Below are 26117 nucleotides of genomic sequence, written 5' to 3' on the forward strand. Positions count from 1 at the left end.
CCATTATTCCCAGATTATCCATCTTTCCCACACTTGCATTTTCAGTTGGGGATAGAATAGTGAGTGGAGTTACGGTCCAGCTCTGACTTAGGACTATGTTACATCTTTCTCATGCCTGAATTCACCTTCAGTTTGGGCCCAAGTGGGTCCAATTCCCACTGGAACTAGGACATTGCTTGTGGCCCTTGTGCTGCTCCCAGTTGAATGGGATACCTCAGCCCTAACTTTCTGGTTCAGATGTTTAGGAACATGGCTTGAACTTCTAGCAGTTTTCAGGTAGGTGGTTCCCTCAAAAGAAGATACTAACTAAATCTGATTTACAAGGCTGGCCCACAATTTAAAAAACTAAAATTTTCCATATATATTACATGATTTATCTTTATATTCTCTAGTTACAGTGGATCATGTGCATAGTTGCATATTTTTCTTTGGGAAATGTATTTTGCTTATGATATGCTTACTATCTAAAGAAAGTTACTGGCCGGGTGCAGTGGCTCACGCCTGTAATCCTAGCACTTTGGGAGGCCGAGGCTGGTGGATTGCCTAAGCTCAGGAGTTTGAGATCAGCCTGGGCAACATGGTGAAACCCTGTCTCTACTAAAATACAAAAAATTAGCTGGGCGTGGTGGCATGCACCTGTAGTCCCAGCTACTTGGGAGGCTGAGGCAGGAGAATTGCTTGAACCTGGGAGGCAGAGGTTGCAGTGTGCCAAGATCATGCCCCTGCACTCCAGCCTGGGTAACAAAGCGAGACTCTGTCTCAGAAAAAAAAAAAAAAAATAAAGTTATCTCTAAAAATAAGGAATTGCTTAAAAGCATTATTGTTTTTGATTGAGTTACTCTTTATTAAAACTAAAATTTTGTAGTTATGCTAATTTTAATTGAATGTAATATCAAATAATCTAACCAGTGATCTGTTGGTGTGATGGCCTAATGGCAAATAAAGTCTTTGCATACAAGTTTATAATGATTTGAAAATCTCATGTTAGGAAGAGTCCTTTGAGTACAACTGTAGAGTAATAGTAGAGTAGAGATTGCATATGAAATGCATGGCCTCTAATTTTTTTCCCTGTATTTAAACCTTCCCCTCCTTTGTTACGTAGTGTAGCATATTATTTCCCAAAAGTGCCACTTTATTTCACTGCATACAAGTTGAGTTTTCCTTAAAATTTTTTAGGTGAGTACCCAGAACATGAAGATGGGTGGGCTGCCGCGTACAACACCTCCAACTCAGAAGCCCCCTAGTCCCCCTATGTCAGGGAAAGGGACACTTGGGTGAGTATATAAGTAGTAATTGAAAACCATTTCATGTAGTATTGTTTAAAAATGAAGCACAACATATTTAAATTATTTTTTGAATATTTGAAGAGAGAACATTTTCTTTGTAGGATTGTTGTTTGTGTGTATAACTTCCTCTTCTCTTGGGAAACACATTTTTATACTTCAGAAAGATTTGTTTAGAAATTGTTTTTCTAGTGAATTTTAAATTTGAGGTAAAATCCTAGCCCAAGTTCATAGTTTATTGTAAATTGCAGTCTAATTTTAATTCCTTTTCTTTCAGAAAATGTATATAGTCTTTTATATTACAGTTTAACTCCAACTATCCTTTTTAAGCTGTGTAGATTATACAATTCTATAAAACTTATAAGAATATTGAGCTTCAGGCCAGGTGTGTTGGCTCATGCCTGTAATCCCCGAAGTGGGGATTTTGAGAGACCAAAGTGGGCAGATCACTTGAGCCCAGGAGTTTAAGACCAGCCTGGGCAACATGGTGAAACCCTGTCTCTACGAAAAATACAAAAATAAGCTGGGTGTGGTGGCATGCACCTGTAGTCCCAGCTACTTGCGAGGCTGAGACAGGAGGATCACCTGAGCCCAGGAGGTTGAGGCTGCAGTGAGCCGTGATCATGCCACTGTGCTGCAGCCTCAGTGGCAGAGTGAGCCCGTCTCAAAAAAAAAAAAAAAAAAAAAAAAAAGAAGAATATGGAGCTTTATTTTGGTCCTAGAGTTGGGCTCTAGATTTGACTTTTGGCAAAAATGGCCAATTAATGGAAAAGCTTGACTTTTTTCTTCTAGAGCATCATATTATAAACTTGACTTATTGTGATTGAGATTTACGATTAAGTTGGCATTAGTATAGCCCAGAAGCCAGGTGATTAAAATTCTGTTTCAGCTGTGCTGTTACTTTATAATTCCTACATAGTCAGCTGCCAAGAATTCAGTTTTTTCATCTGTAAAAGGGGGGTAATATTTGTCCTCTATAAATTTTTCAAGGTCACTGTACCACAAATTGGATTTTTAAAAATGTGTAAATGTTTTGACAACCATTGGCTTTATGATATATGCTAAACAAGTTTTTAATTGACAGTCTTGTATTTGGCTTCCTAAGCACCACCACCATCACCACCACCACCACCACCACCACCACCACCACCACCACCACCACCACCACCACCACCACCAACAACAACAACAACAACAAAACAACCACAAACCTTCAAAAAACTGAAACCCAATCAAGCACTGAATCAGGATAGGACAAAATGATTTGAGATGTAGTGGAGGATAGTGCTGGAAGAGAGATAATAGGACAGTAGGAGACCAAAGAATAAAAATAAATTCCAACCAGGAATAGGATGACTTTATTAGGAGTGGACAAAATAATTCTGCTTAGAGAGAGAGAAAATCTAGTGGATCAAACAAGATTTAAACTTCAAGGTAGAATGTAGATGGCATAGTAGTGTATAATGGTGCCAGGGGTCGGGGTAGAGAGATGAAGAGGAACTCTGTTTTTATTTTCCTATGTAAACATTTACATTTATATCATGTGTAGTGCCTTATGGATTTTGTTGGGTTGTAAGTCAAGATTGTTAGTAAGATAAGCTACTTAGTCCCTAGAAAGTCCCTAGAAGAATGAAACTTTGTGTTGTTTTCAAGTTTTGAAGATTTGCTCATATACCAATGTTTGTTTTCCTTGTATATTAGCAATGGTTCTGCAAGATCCTTGGGGACCAGAGTTGCTGAGGCCCACTCTGCTAGTTGATGGCTATAACCTGTTTTTCCACATAGTCTTTGCCTAGTCACCACATTTTGTTCCTTTGCTCCTTTTTTTTTTTTTTTTTTTAAATCTCATTTGTGTCATTGCCTTCACTCTGTAGTTCTCAATTATCAAAGAATTTTTACTTGGATGCAACAGAACTTGTTATTTTTTTGAGACAGAGTCTCACTGGAGTGCGGTTGTACAGTATTGGCTCACTGCAACCTCTGCCTTCTGTGCCCAGGCAATTCTCTTGCCTCCAGGCGATTCTCCTGCTTCAGCCTCCTGAGTAGCTGGGATTACAGGTGTGCGCCACCATTCCCAGCTAATTTTTGTATTTTTAGTAGAGATGGGGTTTTGCCATGTTGGCCAGGCTGGTCTCAAACTCCTGAGCTCAAGTGCTCTGCCTGCCCCGGCCTCCCGAAGTGCTGGGATTACAGGCGTGAGCCACTGCACCCGGCCGCAACAAAACATTTTTATTGCCTGGGAAAAATTGTCTGAAAATTAGATGTTGGAGAAATTAATGTTTCCCATTTTATTGTTTAATATTTGCATTATAATTTAAGAGATGCTGGAACTTCCTTTTAGTATTTTAAATCCAAAGTCCTGACATTACTTTTTCCTCTTTTGACCTAAGATTTCATCCAGTGTCCCTTATTTTATTTTTAATTACCAATGTATGTATTTATGTAAGGAGACTTTGAAGGGTAGTAGGGTAAATTGCAAAGTGATCTCATGCAAAATCAGTGATCCATAACTTGAGTGCCCCAGGAAAGCGGTAGTTAAAGGAACTCTGGGATCCATACATAAGTCAGTAGAGCAACATCATTTCAGGAAAAGAAAGCTTTTTAATTTTCACATCTTGATCAGTTCTTATTCTTTTAGTGACCAAGATCTCATCTACAATATGTCAATTGACTGTTTATCATTGTCATAAAGAATTTGGAAACCTAAGTAGAAATGAGAACTAATTTAATAAACACTAATTTCCCCATGTGCATCCTGTTTCCTGTCATATTTCCTTTCTTCCTCTTTTCATCCTCTTTACAAGGAAATTTTGGGAAAAGGCGGGAAATATGTGTTAATAAAATCCAGTCTGGTTTGTATTTTACAGTTCAAAGTAAATAATATAGAAAGGCTGTTGTGGTGGTCATTCCCTTCCCCCCACCTTTGTAAATGTTGAACTCTGAGGAAGGAAAGAGAAAAGAGATCAAGGTGAAAGTTGAGGGAGAAAGTGAGAATGGAAGATGAGATTAAAGTGTGTATTTTTGTATATAGATATACTTTAATTTCTGCATATTTGGTATATAGAAAGGGAAATGAGTTATTATGGCTAGTATTGATCATGAGTATGGGGGTTATAGATCCTAAATCTAGATTTGTAGTTCCTGTCTTTGAATATCTTTGGTTAGGGAGAGAAGGGAGAGGAGAATAATTAGTGCATTCATGAAGTACAGTTGGGAGACTTTAATATGATACTAAAAGAATTCCAACTCTTCTAAGAAGAGAGTAGGGTCTGGGAAGCATTGGCTTAAATGGTAGAGAACCTTTGTGCTCTTTGAGAATAAATGAACAAAATTGCATTAGCACAGGGAAATGAGGTTAGAGACTGAAAAATAACAATATTCACCAAAACCCTAATGGTGGAGAAGTGATACATTAGTAAAGACTGAAATTGGTAGCTGGGTTATGTTAAAACACATTTCCTATCTCTGATTACAAATTGTATCTCACTGCTGGCAACTCTTTGAATTTATTGTGCCGAAACTTGCTTAATCATACAATACATACGCTCTTCTTTTTGTAGGCGGCACTCCCCCTATCGCACACTGGAGCCAGTGCGTCCTCCAGTGGTACCAAATGATTACGTACCTAGCCCAACCCGTAATATGGCTCCCTCGCAGCAGAGCCCTGTGAGGACAGCTTCTGTGAATCAAAGAAATCGAACTTACAGGTATTTTCTCTACCTCAGTGCAAAATGTGATGGTCATAGTACCATAATCTGTTCAGATTACTTCAGGTAAATCTCTCATTTTCCAAGCACTAAGTTCTTTTCCTCACTCTATTCTCCCAAACCTCATCTGATTTCACCTCTCTCTCCTCATGTTCTGATTCAACTTTGAGCAGTCAGGAAGTTGATAAAGAACAGACATCTCAAAGTGCAGACTACTCTCCAAGTTTTAAGAGTTCAGTTGATCTGGAAAAAAAATTATGGACCAAATGTGGGAAATGTCAGGTTGTTTTTTGGTGGAACTTTACAGATGAAAAACTATACATAATAAAACATTAATATGGGATAGTACATCAGAGTATGATTATTAATTAAAATTACTCAAATCTGTTTAGGAAAATGTTTTTGTTTTATTATAAAAGAAGTTTCTTCAGATAGGCATTAAACTGGAATATAAAAAGGCAATATTTATTGTTTTAATGTGTTAAACCTCAACATTTATCACTTATATTTATGGATAATTTTTTCAAAATGTGGTCAAAACAAGCTTATTGAACTCAGTTTTCCCCTCAACTTTATTAATAAATAAATATATATATATATATACACACACACATTTTTTTTTTAACCTGTCACTGACTTGGAGCTGAAGGAAATTTTATTTTGAAGTGGAACGCTTTTGAATTACCTTTATTGTAGCTACATTCATCTCAGAAAATGTCGGGAAGTGCTGATGATCTCTTACTGTTTATAAATACTCATGTTTTGGTGGCTCTTATTTCTTTAGCAGCAGTGGGAGTAGTGGAGGGAGCCACCCAAGTAGTCGGAGCAGCAGTCGAGAGAACAGTGGAAGTGGTAGTGTGGGGGTTCCTATTGCTGTTCCTACTCCATCTCCTCCCAGTGTCTTTCCAGGTAAAACATTCATGGTGCCTCGTCTTCACTTTTCCTTTCTGAATTTTATTCAATTTGTGATTTAATTATGGTGGGCTTTCTTCGTAATCAGGATTTTTTTTCTTTAGGAATCATAAATATTGGGAAGTCTATATATTTATTATTTGTAAGCAAGTAATTTGTAAGTGTTTGCTCACTTTGCACTTCTCTTTATGCCTCTGGTGATGTGGCTCAGTTGCTGCTTTGAGGTTTCAGATCACACTTTGTTATGAGTACGAGTTTAATTCCAGCTAGTGTTATGACAGTGCAGTCTTTGGACACAGTGGGAACTCAGTGTGAGAACCATATTAGTAACAAAGGATTGGGCAGATATAAAAAGTAGTTTTGACAGTTAAATTTAGTGGCTGTATTGGAATTTAGTAGTCTCTGAAAATACTACCCTCTTTTCTCTGAAACAGAAAAATCTGCTTATTTGATTCGAGGAGATACACACTTAAAACTTAGTTTTGAAAATGTGACACAAAATACATTAATAGAATGTTACATACTTAATTTACTTATAGTAACAAGTAGATAATGCCTTTTAAAAATCATAAAGATTTGTGTTTTAAAAAAATTTTTAATCTGATAATCTGGAATATGTCTATTTTCTGATTTGTGTAATTCAAAATGGAAAACTTGTTTTTTAGTGTATTATGTTAGTTTTGTATACTATATACAGAATGTTATGCTAAAAATAACAATACGAAGGGAACACTTTTCTTCTGGAGTAGTGCTTTCAATTGTAAAGGAATGTTTGTTTTTAATGAATTGAAAAAATCTGCACATTACCCTGAGCATCTTGAATTATTTGCTGCTTATATAGTAATCCTTTAGCATAAGTTTTATTCTTTTTTTCAACTCTGTTCTTTTGGTTAGTGTTAAGCACTGAATATCTAACATTAAATACTCTAATACCTTTTCTAATCCTGCCTCATGTGATTGCCTCATTAATGCTGCCTCTTACTCCTCTTTCCCCTCAGCCCCTGCTGGCTCTGCTGGCACTCCTCCCCTTCCTGCTACTTCTGCATCTGCCCCTGCTCCTCTTGTTCCTGCTACTGTCCCTTCCTCCACTGCCCCAGACGCTGCTGCTGGGGGTGCCCAGACCCTTGCTGATGGCTTCACTTCTCCAACTCCCCCTGTTGTTTCTTCCACTCCCTCTACAGGTAAGTATTTGCTTATTCATTGGCAGGCAGATCCAGTCATCTGGCTATTCTCTTACTTGCATCTGTGATTTTTGTTTGTTTTTGGTTTGGTTGTACTTTGTATTAAAAAAAAATAAGAATAATGTACTAACCAGAAAGTATGTGACCAAAGATTAGCATTTCCTGAGAAAATTGAGGTAAAGTTTCTCATACATTTTTCCAATAGGGTAGCATAAATTTGTGTTTTTTTATTGCTTGAATTTCATTTATTAGAGATTTTTAAGTTTAATATGGAGCTACCTTCTATACAGTTTTTGGAAATTATCATTAGAAATATTTTTATTACAGGTTAAGTGATTAACAAAAGTCTATTACAATAATTCTAAGGTATATTTTATAGGAAATACTTGATACAACAAATGGAAAACCTCTAAGTCTATTTTTAACAGAATCTGTTGCTTATTATAGCAGCATTGGAAACTCATAGACAATGGACTTTTAAAGAATTTCAGGTTTATTTAAGTTGGCTGGTGTTTTAAAATTGCAATCTAAAATCTGTTTTGATTGGGGAGGAGATAGACTCAATTGCTACAAAATATATTTGTAGAGTTAATGATGCTGGCTAGTAACAGGTTCTTATCTGCTATAAAATGTATGTGTTTGGACATATATCACTGTATTAGTCTGTTCTCACATTGCTATAAATACCTGAGACTGGGTAATTTATGCAGAAAAGAGGTTTAATTGGCTAACGGTTCTTCAGGCTGTACAGGAAGCATGATAGTGGCATCTGCTTGGCTTCTGGGGAGGCCTCAGGAAACTTACACTCATGGCCTAAGGCAGAGGGGAAGCACACTGGTCACGTGGCCAGAGTAGGAGCAAGAGGACAAAGCGGGAGGTGCTACACACTTTTAAACAACCAGATCTCATTATTGCAAGAATAGCTCCAAGGGGGATGGTGTTAAACCATGAGAAACCGCCCTTGTGATCCAGTCACCTCCCCCTAGGCCCCACCTCCAACATGGGGGATTACAGTTCAACATGAGATTTGGGCAGGGACACAGATTCAAAGCATATCAATCACCGTAGTGTTCCACTTGCCAGTGAAGAACTTCATGGCATTTATATTCAGCTTTGCTGTTATACATGTTAAACATATATAAGATCTTTACATGTTTTAAAAGATACTTTTAGCCAAAATGGATTTTGGGTGATGTCTTGTGGGATTCCTTCTATATGACTTTTAAAGAAAAGCTTTCTGCAGTAGATAAATGTAAACATGGGGTGTTTTTTGATCCAGATACAACTGTTAGGCCAAACTAACTAGTTAAATATAGGAATCTCGTTATGCTCCTGCTTTGATAAAGAATGCATCAGAAAGGACAAATCACCCCCAACTGAGAGTCTATGTTTTAGTAATTAAATATTAATTGAATAACAGGTGCCTGGCTCAGTGTTCACTAAATAAACATTTGTTATGTGAGGGGATAATTAACTGTGGTTTTTAAAACAAAAAGCAAGGTAAATGTCTTATTAATAATTTATATCAGGATAGTCTGTTTTATACAGTACCTGAGTTACCAAGCAATTGTTTTTCTTTTTACTAAGGTATAACTTATGTACAGTAAAATTCACCCTTTATACCATATATGTTTGTGAGTTTTGGCAAAGGTGTACTGACATGTAATTGCAACCACAATCAAGATATAGAACAGTCCTATCATCGCAAAAAATTTCCTCCATGCCCCCTTTATAGTCAGTCCTTCCCTTCCACTCCCAGCTCCTGGTAAGCCCCTGATGTGTTTTTTTCTCTAAAGTGCCTTTTTAAGTATAACATAAATGAAAGCATATAGTATGTAGCTTTTTTGATCTGTTTTTTTTTGGCCAGGTGCATTTGAGAATTACCATGTTGTTGCATGTTTAAGTATTTCATTACATTTTATTGCTTAGTAGTGTTGTATTGTATGGGGATGTACCACAATTTGTTTATCCCTTTCTCAGAGGACATTTAGATTTTTCTAGTTTTGAGTGCTTATGAATAAAGTTGCTATAAACATGTACATACAGGGTTTTTTTTGTGCACATGGGTTTTTATATCGGGTAAATACCTAGGGAATAGAATTGCTGGGTTATATTGTAAGTAAATTTTTAACATCATAAGAAACTGCCAAGTTGTTTTCCAAAATGGCTGTATAATTTTACACTCCAAGCAGCAATGTGTGAGTTTCCAGTTGCATCCTTGTCAGCACTTGGTGTTGCCTTTTTTAGCTTTAGCCATTCCAATACATGTGTAATGGTTTCTCATTACATGTGTGGTTTGGATTTGCATTTTCTTAATGACTAATGATATTGAACATTTTTTTCATGTGCTTATTTGCCATGTGTATATCCTCTTTGGTGAAGTATCTGTTCAAATGTTTTGTTCCTTCTCACCTTTTTAATAGGGTTTTTTTCCTTATCATTGAGTTCTTTTATATTCTAAATATATGTCCTTTATAGATTATGAGTTACAAATATTTTCTTCCATTTTGTGATTCGTTTGCTTATTTTGTATTTTTTTGGCGGGGGGAGGAGGGGCGGGCGGACAGAGTTTCACTCTTGGTGTCCAGGCTGGAGTGCAATGGCACGATCTCAGCTCACTGCAATCTCCGCCTCGCGGGTTCAAGCGATTCTCCTGCCCAGCCTCCCAAATAGCTGGGATTACAGACACCCACCACCATGCCCAGCTAATTTTTGTATTTTTAGTAGAGACGGGGTTTCACCACGTTGGCCAGGTTGGTCTTGAACTCCTGACCTCAGGTGATCTGCCCGCCTCAGCCTCCCAAAGTGCTGGGATTACAGGCGTGAGCCATTGGGTCCAGCCTGTTCATTTATTTTTTTTGATGTTGTATTTCAAATAGCAGAAATTCTTCATTTTTATTAAGTGTTATTTTTCAAAATTTTTTTAAATGAATCGTGCTTTGATGGCATATCTAAGAACTCTTTACCTGAAGTCATAAAGATTTTGTTCTGTGTTTTCTTCTACAAGTTTTTAGTTTCAGGTTTTATCGCTAGGTTTATGATAATTAGGTATATATATTTTTAAAACCCCAAATGGTAAATCGACTCATTAATAGTGTGAATAGTGTCTTTTTTTTTTTTTTTTTTTTTGAGACAGAGTCTCACTCTGTCACCCAGGCTGGAATACAGTGGCAATCTCGGCCCACTGCAATCTCCGCTGCCTGGATTCAAGTGTTTCTCCTGCCGTAGCCTCCTGAGGAGCTGGGATTACAAGTGTGAGCCACCACACCCAGCTAATTTTTTGTATTTTTAATGGAGACAAAGTTTCACCGTGTTGGTCAGGCTGGTCTTGAACTCCTGATCTGAAATGACCCACCCGCCTCCACCTCCCATAGTACTGTGATTAAAGGCCTGAGCCACCATGCCCAGCCCATGTGAGGTTTTAGACTAGATCTAACTATATAAAATTCATAATGATGTTAATCCAGATGTTTTTAACTTGATCGTAGGTTTGTATTAGTTCGCTATAGATTAATTACTGAAATGCTAATAATTGTATTCAGTGGTTCAAATAACTAAATATGCCTTTTAAATCATAGTTTATATGTTTTCATTTTTATCATGGTTACAGAGGCTTCTCAGTTGATAGTGGATTATGTTTAAGCTTGAGTGCTTAAGTTTTTGATACACATGTAAGATGTTTAAATGTTATAACAAGCCTTGAGTGCTCTTATAATCCTTATATGACTCCATATGAATCTAAGCTTGGTAAACTTTCAGCTCCTGTAGAACAATTTTAGTCATGTAAAACCATTTTATAATCATAGACAAGATGAAAAATTGTCAAAGTGTTGTTTTCCTCTAATACTTTTAATTAAAATTACCAAAAGATAGTCTCATATTAAGGTAGAATAAAGATGGTAAGACTCAGCTGAGAAATATGAAGCCTGGAAGAGGATATGACTGCAGTGTTTGATCATGAAGATTTCAACAAATCAAGCATTCATCAAATTCTACATCACATAAGTCTTATCTCACTGTGTTTCAAGTAGTTTATTTTAGAACTTAAAAAATTTCAGGATAACCTTAGGCACAAATGGATAGATGAGTGTGCCAGGTATCATCTGTTCCTCCAGTCCCCCCTCCTCTACTCTCCCCTCTTCTCCAGTAGGCTGACCTCCATGAAATGTTTCAGTGGATTCTTTTGCCCTCTGGCTTCCTGTTGGGTTTAGCAAAAGTGTTTTTTTTTTTTGTTTTTCACTTATCTCCTCCTTTTCTCCCTTTCTCTTTCTCCTTTCTTTTCCCCTCTGCTATCCTCTTGCCCTCCTCCACCTTCATCTCCTCCTCCTCTACCTTCCTGTCCGCTTTCCGCTTTCTTCTCCACCTGCTTATTTCTCCGCCTCCTCTTCTCTCTTGCCCTCCCCTTCTCCCTTGTCTGCTAGTGTGCTCTCTCATGGGTGCTGTGGTACTCTGTCTGTAAGAAAAAGTTCTCAGCTTAATGTAGGTGGGAGTGAAGTCAAGGTAAAGTTTAGGGAGTGGATTATATTATTAGGAAACTGATGGATTATGGAATCATGTCTCCAGTTGACATTAGCTGTGGAAGAACTCTCAAGAGAGCAAAATACAGTGAAATTGATGATAACTATATATGGACTTAGGGATGATATTAAAAATAAGATATATTTTGACCCTCTTTTTATATCTTAATTTTTTTCATGATTGTAAATTTTTTAGATTTTAATTTTAAGACAAAGTAATGTAGCTTTCGTGGTAGATTTTTTTGATTAAATGAAAGAAATGTTTGATTTGGAATTACGTCATTTAACCTTTTGTTGAAATACTTCATTTTCCTTTAACCAAACTTTTTTGCTACCTTATGTTTATTATTATTTATTATTTTGGAATAAGACTGTGTGTCAAACATTTTTTCTCTTGCTTTCCCAAACGTCATTCTTGTCGATTTTAGTTTTCAGTGTTTAGTGGCTATATTTTGGGGGTGGAGTAGATAAATTTTAATTAATTGTGATGATTTTGAAACCCCATCAGATTTTTAATTTAGTGAAATAATAGTGTTAATTAGCAAACTATTTATTTATTTTGAGACAGAGTCTCACTCTGTCACCCAGGCTGGAGTGCAGTGGTGCAATCTCGGCTCACTACAACCTCTGCCTCCTGAGTTCAAGTGATTCTTATGCGTCAGCCTCCCGAGTAGCTGGAATTACAGGCGCACGCCACCATACCTGGCTAATTTTTGTGTTTTTAGTTGAAACGGGGTTTCACCACGTTGGCCAGGCTGGTCTGAAACTCCTGACCTCAAGTGATCTGCCTGCCTTGGCCTCCCAAAGTGCTGGGATTACAGGCATGAGTCACTGCACCCGGCCCTAATTAGTAAACTATTTAGACATAGCTTTCCAAACGTAATCATATTTTTGTTTGCTTTTCTGCTTTTGTACTCTGATATAATATCAGCGAACAATAACTCACCTCGCATTGTATATTTCAGATACCAGTTAAACTAGCTGTTATTTTTAATTCTTAAGATTTAGGCATTGTACATAAAGTATTTAATGATCTGAGATAATTTTCTTTTAATGACATATGTATGTTCTATCTCTTTTTCAGGTCATCCTGTACAGTTTTACAGCATGAATAGGCCTGCCTCTCGCCATACTCCCCCAACAATAGGGGGCTCGTTGCCCTATAGACGCCCTCCTTCCATTACTTCACAAACAAGCCTTCAGAATCAGATGAATGGAGGACCTTTTTATAGCCAGAATCCAGGTTAGTTTTTTTGTTTTTTTGCATTCTATAGAATGTATTTAATTAAAAACCTTCAACTACAAAAAACCCTTAATTACAAATAGTGCATGGTAGGTGGTTAGCACCATTTGTTGAATGAATGGGAGAATGAATGAATTGTAGGTTGTTAATACTGTATCTTTCAATTCTTTAAAAAAAAAATCAGTATGTGATTTCCATGTAAAGTCATACAACTTAGTTTTTCTGAGCAGAATTTTTTTGAATATTTTAGTGGTTATTTGCTTTTTAAAATAACATTGTGGTGAATGGTATTTCCTTTTTATTTAATCAGACATCCTTACTTTTAAATAACAAATAATGAAAGTTGTGTGCACATGAACAGAATTTAGAAGTGGCAAAGGAAAAGAGAACATTTTTGAAGCTACTTTGTGCTAGGGAATTATACTAGCTTATACAATTCTCATACCAAACCCATGGTGGAAAAACTAGGAATTGGGTAAATTGAATCAGATATAATAATTACACTAAATAATTGGTTGTATCATGCATGCAGAATAACTAATCTGGAACATATTTAATAATTATTATTTTGTTTACTCCCCAGAGAGGGCAAGAACAAATATTAGACACCATGGCTATTATGGACATGGTATGTCAACTTACTGCTTTTTTCTGTATTTTTGCCAGGAAGCCAGTAAGCCTATGTGTGAACACCTCTGATACTAGGTTCAACTCATTCCATTTTTGATAAGCCTTGAATTTTATGGAGCTGCAGTTTGTCTCTGTGGCTGTGACCTATAGTGATATTCTTTGAAAGAGTCTTGCAGAAGAAATTTGATCCTCCAACATAAAACACTTAATTTAAATAATGTTTTTATATTATCTCATTTGATTCTTAGAATCACGTACAAAATAAGATTGGTGATCATTTTCTTATATATCTTATAGGTAAGGAAAATGAGGCTGAGGTGATGGTCAGGTTAGGATTTGAACTTAGGTTTTCTGACTCTAAGTTCCATGTTCTTTCTTTCTGGTTTTTTTTTTTTTTTTTTAAATTGAGATGGAGTCTCGCTCTGTTGCCCAGGATGGAGTGCAGTGGTGTGATCTCTGATCACTGCAATGCCTGCCTCCTGGGTTCAAGAGATTCTCCTGCCTCAGCCTCCTGAGTAGCTGGGATTACAGGCACCCACCACCACACCCAGCTAATATTTGTATTTTATTGTAGAGACAGGGTTTCACTATGTTGGCCAGGCTGGTCTCAAACTCCTGACCTTAAGTGATTCACCCACCTCAGCCTCCCAAAGTGCTGGGATTACAGGCGTGAGTCACCGTGCCTGGCCTAAGTTTCATGTTCTTTCTATTGTCCTACCTACATATTTAAAAATTTTTTCTCTTATCCTCCCAAGTCTTCTCTTTTTTGGAGGGGAAGGCGGATGAAAAGATGTGATATAAAGTGCATGAAAGCCTGAGACCTTGTCAGTCTTTTATACAGTTACATCCTGGAATATTGCTCAGGAACTGTTTGTTGAATGCCAAATTAATCCCTTGTTCATTTATCCAAATCCCTTCACTGTTCTGGGTCCCTCTTGTAAATTAAGTGCTGTATCTGTAGTCCATCCAGTGCAAACCATAGTGTGAATACCAACTGCCTTAACTGATACATACTTCCCTTCTATCTTTTATCACATTTAGTGTTTTTGGCTGTGCCATTCTTTTTAAATCATTCTGAACTTAAATTTTGACAAAACTGCCCTTTTTATACATTTGCCTTTTAAACCATGTTTTCAAACTCACATTTGTTCAGGAGCGCGGGATTACAGGTACCTGCCACCACGCCTGGCTAATTTTTGTTTTGTTTTGTTTTGAGACAAAGTCTTGCTCTGTCACCCAGGCTGGAGTGCAGTGGTACAATCTTGGCTCACTGCAACCTCTACCTCCCAGGTTCAAGCGATTCTCCTGCCTCAGCCTCCCAAGTAGCAGGGATTACGGGCACCTGCCACTACACCCAGCTAATTTTTGTATTTTTAGTAGAGACAGGGTTTCACCATATTGGCCAAGCTGGTCTTGAACTCCTGACCTCAAGTCATCCACTTGCCTTGGCCTCCCAAAGTGCTCAGATTACAAGTGTGAGCCACCGCACCCGGCCTATACAGGGATATTTCATGCTTTGTTCGTGTATGCTCCAAAATAGTCCTATGAGAACTCTGTAGGTAGAATTTATTTGAAGGCTGTTTAAGCACATATTTAAATGCATTTTATAATACATACTTCAATAGTTTCTTTCTAAATCTGATTTTCAAATGCTTGAAAGTATATGTTAAAGTAAAAACATCCCCACTTTATGGAATGATTTTAATGAAAAGTATTTTTCTCACTCATGGAAGTAAGGTGAATTGGGATTGTTAGGCTTTCTGTGTAATGTGTGAGTCAATTTAGTTGCGCTTTTTTGTTTTTCTGTACTCTGCTCTATTAAGTTCTGCCTTTCATCTCCAGGGATTTGATAACTGTTTAAAGTGGGTGGCCACAGCATTGTTAGTTGGTTAATCAGAGTACTTTTTGTAAACTAATTTTTTTTTAACTAAACCATTTTCTTGGAAAAGCTCTTTTTGCAAGACTTAATGATTTGTGAATCAGTGTTCTAAGGCTGTTAGATGTACTTTTATTTTATATTCATTAGAATATTATTTATGAGTCAAGCACTGTGGCAGGTACCTGCAGTCCCAGCTCCTCAGGAGGCTGAGGCAGAAGGATTGGTTGAACCTAGGAGATGGAAGTTTCAGTGAGCCGAGATTGTGCCACTGTACTCCAGCCTAGGCAACAGAGTGAGACCCTGTCTCAAAAAAAAAAATTATGTAAGTCTCCTGTATTACTCCCAGTAGCCCTGCAGTTGTCCCTATTTTTTTCATATTTACAATGAGAATATTTGTTGTGCTTTCTCAAGTAACTAATTCTCTGCTTTAACAAATATGATCTGAAGTGTGTGTTTTATGAGCTTTTTTTTTGGGGGGGGGTAATTGGAGTCTTGCTGTGGTTGCATGCTTCTGAGGAAGTGAGCTGACAATCTTTGGAAGGTTTCATGTGAATATAAATTCAGTGGGGTTCTGTGAGGTGTAAATCTAGCAGTGCTGTTACTATATTTGTTAATGTACAATTTGATCTGAGTTTGAAAAAGGGCAATTATAACATAGGAGTTAAAATATGGAACACCCAGTGTCTAGTGCCAAGTCTTAGGAGCACAATAATTGTTTTTTTCATGAGATTATTTCAGAAACAAGTTATTGAAAGGAAAGGAACCCTTTGATCAGGGCATAACTGAAATCCCTTTGGTTCTCATTATTTCTTAATCTAATCCAGCCAATGCAATAGGAATACCAATTTATCATTCATCTTGCCAGTGGTAAGGGGGGGGTCATAGAAACACATAGGGCTAATTATGAGTTAACAGTCTCTACTTTAAATGTAAATATGAAACACCTTGGTGGTCAAGAAGAATATACATATATCTACATGTGAGTATGTATACATATACTTACATAAGCCTTGTTTGTTAAGGAATCAGTAATGTAGCATGTAAGTATTGAAGACTTAAGGATAAAGTAGCCTGTATTTTACTGCTCATATTTTCTTAAAAGCTTTTGAAAAAATCTAGTTCATAAAGTGAATGTTGGTTCCAAGAGATGTGTCTATATATAGTTCTATGAGATATAGGAGTTTCTGAATGGGTATGCTGTTTCACAAAGAGAAAGTGTCAGGCTTAGTAACCCCTGAATGGTTTTAAAAGCGACTAAAAAAATAGAAAACAATGTTGGGATGGTGCTATTCCAAAATAAAAAGCCATTTCACATATTCTCTAAATGATGTGTGAAGTTACAGCATCACCATAAATGTCTAAAACATCTAGAAGAATACTGATGTGTTGGGGCTTTAGCAAAGTAAAAATAAAGAGCAGGAGCAGGAAGATTTTTTTTTCTCCCCAAAGTCTTGCTTTGTTGTCCAGGCTGGAGTGCAGTGGCACAATCTTGGCTCACTGCAACCTCTGCCTCCTGGGTTCAAGCGATTCTCCTGCCTCAGCCTCCCGAGTAGTTGGAACTACAGGTGTGTGCCACCACGCCTGGCTCTTTTTTTTTCTTTAATAGAGACAAGCTTTCACCGGGTTGGCCAGGCTGATCTCCGACTCCTGACCTCAAGTGATCCAGTTCCATCTGGCGTTACAAAGGTCATCCCAAATTCTACTTTTCTCCACGGCAAACCTTTAACAAGGTGGTCGAAATTAATTCAGATACCACATCCTTTTCTTTTTGGACCATGTAAGATCTCATCTGACTAGAATGTCTGTGAGCCAGAATATACTGTCTTTCTTGGAGTTGAGCTGAAAACAAACCATTCTAAGAGAATTTAAGCAGAATTTTGAGCAAAGAATTGTTGCAATATTCAGTTCTAATCCTAGTCATTTTGTTACTGCTTTGGCCTCCCAAAGTGCTGGGATTACAGGTGTGAGCCACCGCATCCAGCCTGAATTCACTTTTACATACCTTTTGTTCTAAGTTGGTATTCATGTTTAGAAAATACTACACTTACACATTGTTTATTTCCTTCACTGGGAAAAAAACATAAGCATCTCAACTCGCATGGGCTATATAATATATATATCTCCTCTAAATGTGATGTTCAGTAATGACTGTAGAAGTAGTTTTTAGAGCGCTTATTTTGTCTAATATTCTCAGAATATTTATAAAGCTGTAAAAATAAGATGTAAAAGCTTAATTTTATGTTTCCAAACTTTTTGAATTGGGCATTTAAAATACAAGCTTCATTGATGCTTCAGAGGACTTTATAAATAACCAGGAAGGTTGTACTTGGAAAGTCTGTACATTTCATCAGCACAGATTCATCATTTAGATTTGGATTGCTTGGAAAGCCTTTTACTGTTTATATCTAAACATTCTTGTATATTGTGAAAATTACATAACAATCTAAGTTTGGAGATCTTTTGGTGGTTATTGGGAAAGAGTCTTGTCTTATGAGGAATCATTTTAGCTAAATGAAATGAAAACAAGTTTGCTTCCTGCTCTTCTTTGCCTGTTCACAAAATGACTAGGATTAGAACTGAATATTGCAACAATTCTTTCCTCAAAATTCTGCTTAAATTCACTTAAAATGGTTTGTTTTCAGCTCAACTCCAAGAAAGACAGTATATTCTGGCTCACAGACATTCTTGTCAGATGAAATCTTACAAGGTCCAAAAAGAAAATGATGTGGTATCTGAATTAATTTCGACCACCTTATTAAAGGTTTGTCCTGGAGAAAAGTAGAATTTAGGATGACCTTTGTAACCCCAGGCGGAACTGAATTTTTGAACATGCCTTAGACTAGCTTTGAAAAAAGTCTAACTTGTTACCAAGTCATTCTTTTAAGGAAGAACTGCAATTGATCTTTCCCTGGCTGCTGGTGGACTTTTTTTTTTTTTTGAGATGGAGTTTTGCTCTTGTTGCCCAGGCTGGAGTGCAATGGCATGATCTCGGCTCACTGCAACCTCTACCTCCCGGGTTCAAGCGATTCTCCTGGTTCAGCCTCCCGAGTAGCTGGGGTTACAGGCACCTGCTACCACACCTGGCTAATTTTTGTATTTTTAGTAGAGATGGGGTTTCACCATGTTGGCCAGGCTGGTCTTGAACTCCTGACCTCAGGTGATGCGCCCCCCTCGGCCTTCCAAAGTGATGGGATTACAGGCATGAGCCACCGTGCCTGGCTGCTGGTGTACTTCTTAAAACCACTATGGCTTCAGATTTTCACTTTCAGAAGTAGAAAATAAATAAGCATATTCATCTTAAAAAAAAAAAAAACCTCAGTCTACCCACAAAAAGACTGCTGTAGGTTAAGCACCTAATCATTCTTTTTTAGCTGAGTACCAAAAGGTCATTTTTTATATTTGGTAGAGAAACAGTGACTGAAGTGGGAAATTTCCCACTTTTCTGTTACACGGAAGGTTAGGATACATGCCAACAGAAGAGGAGCATTTCATCTTGGATGTGAACATGTGCCTTGTCTCTACTCTTCTAGTGCCAGTTGCCGCCTGCTACTGTTTCTCAGTTTTATCTTTTTTGTCTGTGCTACCTTCTCTTTTCACTGTCTTGTGCTTACCCTTGGAAACAGTATTATGAACATATCAACAGTTGTTGTAAGCCTCTGAGTGGGAAGCAGACACGCAAGTCAAGGATTTACTGCCAAGAATTATGGCTTTAGGGAAAAACCTAACCAAAGTGTCTTTTTAAGAAAGGTACCAATTTCTAGGGTTATACTGCTCTGTTCTTTGCATCTAGATATTCAAGATTATCTGCTTAACTCTTGTCTGTGCATTTATATGTCCTCCCTGCATCTATCCATAGCATCAACTGTAGATATTTTGCATAATCTCAACCAAAATATATCATATCATTATCTCTCCCTGACTTACCTGTCTACCATCCCGTTTCTTTCCCAGTACTACCTACCAGGCTTAACATAGTTAGTGACATCTCCATCTTCATAGTTACGAAGGGTAAAAATCTAAGAATGACCTTCAGCTTGTTGCTGTCCTTGATATGCTAGCTAAATCATTAATTGCCAAGTACTCTCTTCCCACACTTTTAAAGTTCTCTCCTTTTCTAGAAACTGCTTTGATTTATTACGTGCCAGCCACTGGGTTAGGCTTTCCACATCCATAGTCTTTTTTTAATCTTTGCAGCCACTATTGGAAGTAGGTTGCATTACCTTGTTTTCATATCACATTTATGGAATAGGCCTGAAGAAGTTAATTGACTAGCTATCCAAACAACCAGGAAATGATGGATCAGAGATTTGAGGCTGAGTGACCTGAAAATCCAACCTCTTTCCACTAAGCACTCTTCCAGCAGGCATATAAGATCCTTCCCTATTTCATATCCTCCCATTGATATTTCTGGGTTTTTTACTTTCTCTTTGGGTATCTTTTCCTAGCCATATGGAAACATTTCTGGTCCTGTGAACTGGTTATGCTGTTTTATGCCTCTGAGCCTTTACCCTCACTTGCTTCTCTCAACTTGATTATCTTTCTCAACCCCTGTCAGCTTGGCAGGTTCCTTTCTTCAAGTCCCTGCTGAGAGGTCATTTCATTGTAGCCCTCCTTACCTCCACCACTACTTCCAGGGAATTGCTACAAATATTGTTGGGTTAAGATTATCATATATTCTTCTGTTTCAATAGAATGTGATCTCCTTGAGAGCAGAGACATGTTCATCTTTTTAGTTTTATTAGTCTTAACTGTATTTTGGAGCTAACAGAGGCATTTTCTCTTTATAAGAAAATGCATATCCTACTTTGTACCCATTCTAAAGGAAACTAACTGTAATCTTTTTTCTTTCTTTTTTTTGCCTCTTTAGTTTCCACACATACCTGGCTTATTAGTGCATTTATATATGTTAAACATTTGTTGACAGTTTATTAGTTCTAGGCACTGTGCCAGGTGATTGAGGTGCAGGGAAATACACCTTGGGAAGGAGAGTGGAATGATTTGATTAAGGCCTGCACTTTTCTATACCATCAGGGAGGAAGTGTACCAATGAGTTGGGATTATGAAAAATTGTAAGGACATAGCACCCGATTCTCAGAGGACGGTTTTGATACTGTTTTCCTAGCAGGTGTTTGCCTACTTAGTATGAAGTCAGTAAGTATTTGTCTAATTAATGAATGAAGAACCAATTTACTTGCCTACAATTAGAGTAATAAAGGTATCCATTTAGAGTGTTGGGATGTAATATTTTTTTCTCTCTGTATTGACAAACATTTAAACTTGTAACCTTTCAAGGTAAAATTCAGAAAACAACATCATGGTAATCTGCGGAAATGCTTTCCTTGAGAAGGCATGATGTTATGATATGAAAAAAGATCAATTATATATTATATATATAAAACATGATTGTTATATATAAAAACAGGATTATGTTATATATATATAAAACATGATTATGTTATATATATATTTAACATATCTGTGTATGATAAATGCCTCCTGTTGTGATTTTCAAAAACTTACTGAAAATTCCCCCAGTACTTTGTTTTATGTGTTAATGAGTTGTCCCTCAACAGGGGATCCTTGAGATCACTGATAAAATGTTTGTGAATAGTAGTTTCCGTCCTTTATGTGTTTATTTTATTGTATTATCCTTTCCTTTTAATGTAACTCGCCCTTATCCCTTATCCTCCACACCTTTTTTGTTTTTGCAGTATCTCTTGCTCCTCCTCCTCCCTCCATCCTACAGGTAACTCCTCAGTTACCTTTAATGGGATTTGTGGCCAGAGTCCAAGAAAATAGTAAGTTTATGTCTTCTTTATGCTGTAGATCAGATTGTAGGCATAAAATGTCATTTATATGTGATTGACTGGATAGTCATTCATTTGCTGATACTTCAACATTTCAATATTATGAACAAATCACTGTCTGGCTAGTGGAGATAAAATAGAGAAATTTTCTACTTTTAAATAACTAATAGTAAAGACATAAGACAAATACATATAAAATAAGGCACATATAAGAAAAGAAAGATCACATCCTACTGAGGAGGTATCTTTAATCACTAGATATCCCATCTTTTTCTCTGGGTTGCTCAGATAAGTGGTACTCTAGTTTCTTATCACTGGAGTTTTATGGGTATTATAGGTGGTCTGAGAATCTTCCTCCAGTTTTGTGATTCCAGATATCAGAAGGGCCTTTTATGGTAGGGCTCAGAGGACCAGGCTGCCAGTCTGTCTCCCAAGAAGCCTCATAGGTTGGCAATGAATTTCCCTTGGCCTGTTCAGGTAACTAATTTTGTTGATACCTTGAGTCTTCTAGGGAAGCATTAAGGGAGCTCAGGAGACTGATGACAAATCAGGAGGCCTGTATCAACATTCAGTGAGGAATTGCTGTCACAGAGACCAGTGAACATAGACTGTATGATGGACGAATCCTCTTCTTATGGGCAGTCTTTGCGAGGGCCACATCACAATAATAAGGTTACATGATTTGCATGAATCTGAACTAGGAGAATGATATTAAAGATCTCATGTCATCAGACCAAAGTAGTCCAGTGTATATATCTCATAACAAGGATGGATGACTTCACTGGTGGGGTAGAAATATTTGCAATCTGTGGCTTAGGATTCCTGCTTATTTGGAAATGGGCACTGCCAGTACTAGAATGTAAGCTCTATAAGAGCAAGGAGTTTTGCCTGTTTTGCTTGCTAGCTGTTTCCCCAGCACTTGGAAAAGCATCTGACACATAGCAGGCACTTTTGGTCCCCGCTTTTTTCTGCTTCTGTAGCTGACCAAATGCCCCCTTTTATCAGCACATTCTTCTAGATGTGGTTGTATTTTAACTAATAATTCAGTCTTACTGGCCTAAGGGCTCAGTGTCTTTCAGGTGCCTTTGCATCTCTGTTTGCTAATTTCTGAAAATAGTCTATTTTACTTACTTTTGTTTATTGGAAGGTACTCCATGAACACCTGTAATGTTTACCACACCGTGACTTCGTAAGATGTTTTGTTGAGTTTAAGAGCTATTTTCACATATAATTAGGTTGATTTCATATGTTTTAAATTATGCTATTGGGGCCGACTCTTCTTTAGCTTGGGTGTGACCCACACTGGCTCAAGGAGAAAACTGCCCCTCTCAGCAACATTCAACTATTAATAGTTCAGCATGTGCCAAGCACATCCGTAGTGTGATCCTCTGCCAGGCTTGTGAGGTCAAGTGTGGGATACAAGGTCACTGTTGCCAGGTTTTAAAAAATGTCTGCTGCATCCAAACGGTAAATACCAAGTAGAAAAGGATTTAATTACAGTACCGGAATTGAAGGACTTTCCAGTGCTGGTTCCATTCTACATACTCCATACAAGGTGGAAAGTTTAAATGTCATTACAGTAAAAGAATTTTCTTCCATCACAAATCCGGTTTAATCACAATGATTAATGATGGTAGTCACTTGAATAATACCCTGGGAGTTTTTTCTGTTTTTACTATTGTGATGAGTGTACACCTTAGAGAATTCTGCCAATCAATTGCTACTGCATGTTCTGTGAGATGTTGTCATTCATTTTGAACAAAAGTGGTTCTGAGCAGCTTCTGGAGTAAAGGCCAGATTTTGAAACTGACATTGAAGACTAATCCATTAATGAAACACGAATGTTTGTATAGCAACTAAGTGGTTATTTTCTTAGCAAAAAATGAGACTTGAAAGTTGAATAGGATTTAAAGCAGGATGTCATTGGTTTTCGCCAGTCACCAGTGAAAGCTGCACACTTTGTAGAAACAGCAAAATGTTTCATGAACCAAACCTAAGAAGTATTGTTTTAATTTAATAGTAAAGTGCATGAATATCACTTTAAGACTTAGGAATGTCTTAAGTAGATGACTGCAAAACATTATTATAGCAGCACTACCTATATTTTAAAAAGTCATTCCCTAATTTGGCCACCCTATCACAGTTGATTGCCTTTTGGATTAGTCTTTTTCATCTTTTCCTACAATCATATACGTTTCTCGTTTACACAATGTATAAAAAAATTGTGTATGAGGTGTGCTGTGACTAATTTTACAGACGTGGCAGGACTTAAACATTAGTCAAATAATAAACATTATTTGAATGTTTAAGTCTTTAAACTCTTTAAAACATTCACCTTGGAAAGATACATACATTTCTTTTGGTACATCTTCAAAGATAATTCTTTGGAATTATCTTCAAAGCTTTCCAGGTATATTATTTTGAAGATATTCCTTGGTAGCAGATACTCACTCTGCATTAAGTTTGATGTTTGGAAGAAGTCTGGAATAATTTGGAACCAGTTATAGTGACCCAGTTATACTGGGGTAAGAAGTACAGCTATGACCCTGTTATTCCCCTTAAAATCTTTCTGTGGCTCACCATGGCTCTTTGGATAGAGTCCAAACTGCTGTAAGGCCCTTCCTGCCTCATCCTCTTCAGCTTCCTCATGTCTCTGGCTATTGAACTTTGGACAGTTCTTTGAAAGTTTCTTGCTTTCTTACCTTTGTACTTGTATTGTCTTTTTTTTTTTTTTTGTTTGGAGACAGTCTCACTCTGTCACCCAGGCTGGAGTACAGTGGTGCAATCTTGGCTCACTGCCACCTTCCCCTCCTGGGTTCAAGTGATTCTCATGCCTCAGCCTCGTGAGCAGCTGGGAATACACATGTGCACCACCATGTGCGTCTAATTTTTGTATTTTTAGTAGAGACGGGGTTTCGCCATATTGGCCAGGCTGGGCTTGAACTCCTGAGCTCAAATGATCCTCCTGCCTCAGCCTCCCAAAGTGCTGGGATTACAGGCGTGAGCCTCCCCGCCTGGCCTCGTTTTGTTCTTTGTATCTGACATGAAATATCAATCCCTATGCCATCCTCCCCTCCCCCCTTCCTCCCCATTAACTCTTACTCTTCCTTCAGGTTTCAGGAAGCCTTTCCTGACCCACATAACAAGTGTGGTTTATGCTGTGTGCTTCTATAGTATCTTAAAGCACACACTACACTCAATTGTAAATGAAGATTTGGTCGTTCATGTCTTCATGACTTTTGCCTACTGCCCTTTTCTCAATGCTGAGCATAATATCCAGCCATATTAGTTAATGTTTGTATTGAATAAATACTAATGAAGCATGACTTGAAGGTTTTTAAATTTATCTCATCCCATAATAGTGTAGCTTTTAAGATAATAGGCATTGGAGTTCAGGTGCTTTTCCACTTACTTGCTGTCGGAATACTTAGTCTTGGAAAGCCAGTCTCCACATCTATAAAATGAAAAACACCACCTCCCAATATAAAGATGAAATGAAATAATGCATTACAAAGGACTAGCTGAGTAATTGGAACATTGTAAGTCAAAAGTAGTAGCTTATTAAACTGGCAGTTACAAGAAAAGTAAAAATGACCAATGGCAGCATCTTTGAGTAATTTTGTAGTGGCATTTCTCAAGGTTATTGTTTTGAAAGTTCCTTTGGATCTATGGTTCTATGCAGTTGTTTAAAGTCAGTCTTTTTATCTTACAAATGGAAATAGGATAAATTGCTCTTTCTCACCCAAGTATATGGTAAATCACATATCTATATCTTTTGTTTATTAATAAAAACTATTAGGATGAAAGACATTCTATTTAATGACTGAAGTTTTAAAGTTTATAAAGTAGATCAGTATAGAGGGGCACAGCAGATGGGAAGAATACTGATAAGACAGCATGGTGTTGATGTGGCTGCTCCCACCAGGCATCAGCAGTCTTCGAAAATCCATTTAATTCACCGGGCGCGGTGGCTCACGCCTGTAATCCCAGCACTTTGGGAGGCCGAGGTGGGCGGATCACGGGGTCAAGAGATCTAGACGATCCTGGCTAACACGGTGAAACCCCATCTCTACTAAAAATACAAAAAATTAGCCGGGCGTGGTGGCGGGCGCCTGTAGTCCCAGCTACTTGGGAGGGTGAGGCAGGAGATTGGCATGAATCCGGGGGCAGAGCTTGCAATGAGCCGAGATCACACCACTGCACTCCAGCCTGGGCGATAGAGCGAGACTCTGTCTCAAAAAAAAAAAAAAAAAAAAAATCCATTTAATTCAATTCGTAGGCTTAGATTAAAAAATACTAAATAAATTGGATTGCTCAGAGAATCACATGGGAACTATACTGGTACCTCATAAATAAGAATTAGTGCTGTTCATTAAACCTGGGGAGCTGATAAACAGGTTTATTCATTTCATTCTGTTCAGTTGTGCTCAAGTATGTACCAACCATTTTGAAAGCTTAAGGTAGCTGAGTTTGAAGATAATCTTTTTGATGTTACTATATATTGGTATGCAAGCTGTGGAAGCAGATCTCCATGTGAGATATTTTAAATTACTCTGATAGTACACTTGGACATTTAGCCTGAAGAAATTTTGAATTATAGTCTGAATTAGAAGAAATTCTATAAGTAAACAAACATCCTCATAGATGAAGTAACCCAAGTTTGTTGATGATTTTTTTCCTCTTGAATTTGGTAAAATGCTATTTTAGAAAAATTCATTAAGAGGAAAGTAGTGGGTTATTAAAATTTTACTATTCCCTGGACTCATTTAAGTGAAAAAATATTTTAAGAATTTGTGAAATATGGTTTTCAGTGTTAGTATTTCTGATAACTTATCCTTGAATACAGTGTAAAGCTCAGCTGTATTGTACTGATCTCTGGTTTTTTTTATTTTTTGTTGTTGTTGTTTCTTTTTTTTTTTTTTTTTTTGCTGTTGTTGTTTTTGAGATGCGGTCTTGCC

The 26117-nt window shown here is 37.3% G+C and overlaps 1 protein-coding gene across 50 annotated transcripts in view; it reads left to right on the top strand.

Annotated features, from left to right (window-relative positions):
- ABI2 (abl interactor 2) overlaps positions 1 to 26117 on the top strand; it is a 130765-nt gene that overhangs the window by 61071 nt on the left and 43577 nt on the right. For 9 of the 50 annotated variants that reach the window (XM_055379450.2, XM_055379451.2, XM_019022332.4 and 6 more), the window contains 6 exons: positions 1177 to 1274; positions 4844 to 4990; positions 5775 to 5899; positions 6901 to 7083; positions 12685 to 12843; positions 21064 to 21150. In XM_055379450.2, the coding sequence (XP_055235425.1) occupies positions 1177 to 1274; positions 4844 to 4990; positions 5775 to 5899; positions 6901 to 7083; positions 12685 to 12843; positions 21064 to 21150 (799 nt within the window). The remainder of the gene's footprint in view (positions 1 to 1176; positions 1275 to 4843; positions 4991 to 5774; positions 5900 to 6900; positions 7084 to 12684; positions 12844 to 21063; positions 21151 to 26117) is intronic. The other 41 variants (XM_063695119.1, XM_019022344.4, XM_019022345.4 and 38 more) reach the window with 14 other exon arrangements.

Source organism: Gorilla gorilla, chromosome 11 (genome assembly GCF_029281585.2).
Source record: "Gorilla gorilla gorilla isolate KB3781 chromosome 11, NHGRI_mGorGor1-v2.1_pri, whole genome shotgun sequence".
Taxonomy (NCBI): Eukaryota; Metazoa; Chordata; class Mammalia; order Primates; family Hominidae; genus Gorilla; species Gorilla gorilla.